A 4,477-nucleotide genomic window follows, 5' to 3' on the forward strand; every position below is an offset into this window, starting at 1 on the left:
CCCCGTACCCCAAAAAAAAAAAAAAAAAAAAAAAAAAACTGAAGATGCCCAAATCCTACCCTCCAAGAGGTCCAGAAACAAAGCTAGAAAAACTGGCTGAGATTTTTTTATATTCTACTTGACTCTGCTGTATTTTCACACTGTTGTAAAACTCTGCAGCATTCTAAGACACAAGGAATAAGTAATACATGAAAACAACTGAACCACATAAAATATTTGTCATATAGAACAAACACTACTGTAAGATAATGATGTTTTAACAGTTTATTTTGAAGGTCATTTAAAAAACAAAGTTAAAGACAATCTGAGAAAAAAGTGCACAGAATACACTCATTAAATAAGTATGTGATTAAATCAATAAGGGAGATATGTCTTCTTCTGCAACTCCAAAATAAGTTCTGCTGTCCTGATGATTCTTATACTTCCAAAATGGGGGGGGAAATCATGGCAATTAAAGTTGCCTCTTAATCATGTAAATCTACAGTGGAAACCAAATTTTTCTGTTCTTCCCAATAAGTCAGTTTCGATCTTCAAACTGTGCCTTGTTTTTTAAAAGATAGGATGCTAGAAATTCAATGGGATTTGGTGGTCTGTAAGGGAAAAGAAATCCAAAATTTAGAAATTTATATTTGAGACGTGTTAATTTAAATGTATTGTCCCATAATGAAAACATCTTTTTTTTTTTTTTTTTTTTGGCCACACCGTGCAGCATGTGGGATCTTAGTTCCCCCACCAGGGATCAAACCTGTGCCCCCTGCAGTGGAAGCACGGAGTCTTAACCACTGGACCGCCAGGGAAGTCCCTTAAATATATTTTAAAATTAAGAGGTGGGAGAGAGGGGTTGTTGGAGGAAGGTGGTACAAAATTCCAGTTCTAAGTACTAGGGGTATAATGTACAACATGACGACTATAGCTGACACTGCTGTATGATATACAGGAAAGTTGTTAAAAGAGTAGATCCTAAGAGTTCTCACCACAAGAAGAAAATTTTTTTCTTTTTTTCCTTTTTATTGTATCTATATATGAGATCATGGATGTTAACTAAACCTGTGTGGTAATCATTTCACAACATACGTAAATCAAACCATCATGCTGTACACCTTAAACTTATATAGTGATGTATGTAAATTTTTTCTCAAAACTGGAAAAAAAATTTTAATAAAATAAAGAGATGTTATTTCATATTTATCACTTTTACATATGTTGTTTTTGCTGATAAAACAGGTCCAAAGATGAAAAGTTGGGGGAAACATCTATTTTAAACCCTACTATAAAAAGGCATATTTAAAAAAAAAAAAAAAAAGGCATATTTAGAATTGATTTACAATGATCTCAAAACATTCTCCTAGCACTTTAAACAGCCTTTTTTTTTTAAACAGTCTTTTGAACTAACTAGACAGAGATAATACTTGTTACATAATATTTATAGTTAATTTGATGAATTATTTTGCTAGAATGCCTTACTTAAAAATTTGTATTTACTAATAGACTGTTACTGTAAAACTTCTTCAAATTCTTTTCTTCTAGCATTTAAAGTAATATTTAGAATTTCTGATACATTGGCCTTCTTTAGAGAAAGAACAAAAATGCATAAAAGATGCCCATATTTTAATTGTCAGTAGTAGAGCCAAGACATACCTTGTAGTCAAAAATAAATCCTATTTTATAAATATAACAATCCAAAACAAATACTTATGGTTTATTCATTTAATTTTTTAACTTAAAACTAAGTAATAAAAATAAATTAATTAATTAAAAAATAAAACTAAGTAATACACCTATTCTAAATAACTGAGATATGTTCCATCAAGCTCCTTATCACGTTATGTCAGTTTACTACAGTGTTCATTATTCGTCTTTGAGAAAAACATAATTACACCCAATAAATGTAACTTACAACAACATTTTCTTATTGGATTTACTTATACAAAAAGAATTTTTGTACAGAAAACATGTACAGAAAAGAGAAAAACTGTAATTGTGCTAACAAAGAAATGTAAATTAAAACAACTTAGCAAAAAAAAAGTTTATAACATGCATGCACTTGAGGCTATGATGACACTTGAAGAATTTTAAGGATAAACTTTTGGACAGAAATATGATATTACGTGTCAAACACTATAAAAATAGTCACGTCATTTGAAATAGCAAACCAATTCTTGGGTATTTATCATAAAGTAATTAAACAAAAGCAAAAGGTTATGAAAACAGATAAACTACCTGGTGATCAATAATAACAAAGGAAATTGGTGCTAAATGGTCAACAACAAGAAAATGGCTAAGTTAACTGTGATATTATAATTTCATTTATAATCATGAAGCCTCTGTAAAGATATGGAAGAAGTTTTATCTTATAATTTTAAGTAAAAAGGAGATATAAAATTACATGTATACCATGATTACAAATATGCATATGATCTAAGACTAGTAGAAAAATAAGTGTCTGAATTGAGATTATGGCTGACTTGTTTTTTAAAAAAACTTTAGTATCTATAAATTCCTTACATAGTAAAAAATAACTATACATAACTCATGATATTTCAACTAGGGAAGTTTTTATTTTGCTTTTTCTGGTAACTCCATTTGCAGACACTATTATCTTACCTTTCCTTTGCAAGCACAGCAAGTCCTTGTAATAAGATAGGCACAACTGTCTGATCCAGATAGGCACGAGTTGGCAAAGACTGGAGATCCACTTTCTGTTTTGATGACTTTTCTGCATTAATTTTCTCATTTTCTACTATCCTCTAGTGAATTCAAAAAACATGCATGAATATTAAAAAATAACTAGATTATTTTGGGTGCTAAACCAAAATTAATGGAAATATAAAACTAATAGAAAAGGTAAATCAATGACTAGAAAGCTGACTGAACTGCAAATCTTTCTGCCAAAATAAAATCAGACCCATTTCTAAATTTCATTCAAGCATTTTCTGAAGGCACCATAATATCTCATTCTTTTAATGTCGTATCCCCAGATCCTATACTTACTTTCTCTCTGCCTTTTTAGGAATAAACACAAGTCCCTTTTCTTTTCTTCATGAGAATACACCTTCTTACAATGTGCTTCAAAAAATCTGGACATGACACTAACTAGCACTGAATCACAGTGAGAAAACTTAGTCCTGTTTCAATTCTTTTATCACAGATAATATCAAGGACAATGTCTCAGTTTGGCACTAACATGTCTTTAACACTTCTGTAACACTTGCTGAACTCCCTTCTTAACAGAGAGCAGGCTTCAGGCTTAGAGACTTCAACTGGCAACAGAATCTAGCTAAAATTTATTACCACTGCTTTGTATTCACTGTTTTCATTTTTATGGTTACCCTCTACGGCAATGAGAATGCTTTTCCATTTGTTTCTTTTCTAAACAAATGCATCTAAGATTTTTTTAAATGAGTAAATTTAAGAAAAAATATAAAGAAAAATTAGCCAAAAAATAGAAGAAATAACTAATATGGGAAAGATCATTAATGTGATATTTAAATGTTTTGGAAATGATGACTTATACTTCCTCCATCTAAGAACCCCCCAAAATCTGGGCCTTTCATATAAATTCACCTGACATCCAGAGCATCAAAAACTACTTTACTGGAAAACTTTGCCTTCTTCTGAAAATCTACCATTTCAGAAATTAGAAATAAGTGGCTATCTCAAAGACAAAACACTATTAAGAGCGCTTTCATTTAAATGAACTTTGTTCCAATCATACTCGAACTGGATATAAAAGAGTCAACAATTACAAACAAACAAAAAAATTCTACACTTAATTTTTTTTAAGAAAATTTTATTTTGTAAAAACTTTAAGCATATAACTACAACATACATACCATGCTTTCCAAAAACACTTGCCAGAACTATGTCAGGTAACTTGTCTAGTTTTGCTTGTGATTTTTCAATCTAATTTTTGGACTTAATAAAAATAATTACCTATACTTATTTAATGTATGAAACAGTTATTTTATTTGCCCATGAATTAAGAAACTTATAGTTCACCAGTAAATTTCAACAAATACCCATATATGATAAAAACTAGTCAGTTACATGACATCCCAATAACTTCATTAAGAAACAGCAATGCCTAAGCAACTCTGATAGATCCTACAATAAGCTCCTTGAACAAATCCTCTTATTTATTTCATTTAAACATTTACTGACTATCCACTATGTGCCAATTGCTATGCTTACTTTTACTAAAGTCAAAATCCTGAATTAATCTAAAAAATATACAGTGATGCCTGAACAACATGACCCTCTGCCCAGCCAAAAATCCACTTATAACTTACAGTTGGCCCTTTATATAGACTGTTCCTCCATATCTGTGGTTCTGTATCTACAGTTCCATATTCGTGGTTTCAAGCAACTGGAAATCGTGTAGGACTACAGTATTTACTACTGAAAAAAATTCCACCTTTAAGTGGACCCATGCAGTTCAAACCTCGGTTGTTCTAGGGTCAAATGTATATCCAACCAC

At 30.7% G+C, this 4,477-nt stretch overlaps 1 protein-coding gene across 2 annotated transcripts in view; it reads right to left on the reverse strand.

The window, feature by feature from the left end:
* Window positions 1-246: 246 nt before the first annotated feature.
* Window positions 247-4,477, reverse strand: part of DPY30 (dpy-30 histone methyltransferase complex regulatory subunit) — an 11,643-nt gene continuing 7,412 nt past the window's right edge. For both annotated transcript variants that reach the window (XM_007102464.4, XM_007102462.4), the window contains exons 4-5: window positions 2,605-2,747; window positions 247-590 (exon numbers count right to left, since the gene is read on the reverse strand). In XM_007102464.4, the coding sequence (XP_007102526.1) occupies window positions 518-590; window positions 2,605-2,747 (216 nt within the window). In that variant the 3' untranslated portion in view covers window positions 247-517. The remainder of the gene's footprint in view (window positions 591-2,604; window positions 2,748-4,477) is intronic.

Source organism: Physeter macrocephalus, chromosome 12 (assembly GCF_002837175.3).
Source record: "Physeter macrocephalus isolate SW-GA chromosome 12, ASM283717v5, whole genome shotgun sequence".
NCBI classification, from domain to species: Eukaryota; Metazoa; Chordata; class Mammalia; order Artiodactyla; family Physeteridae; genus Physeter; species Physeter macrocephalus.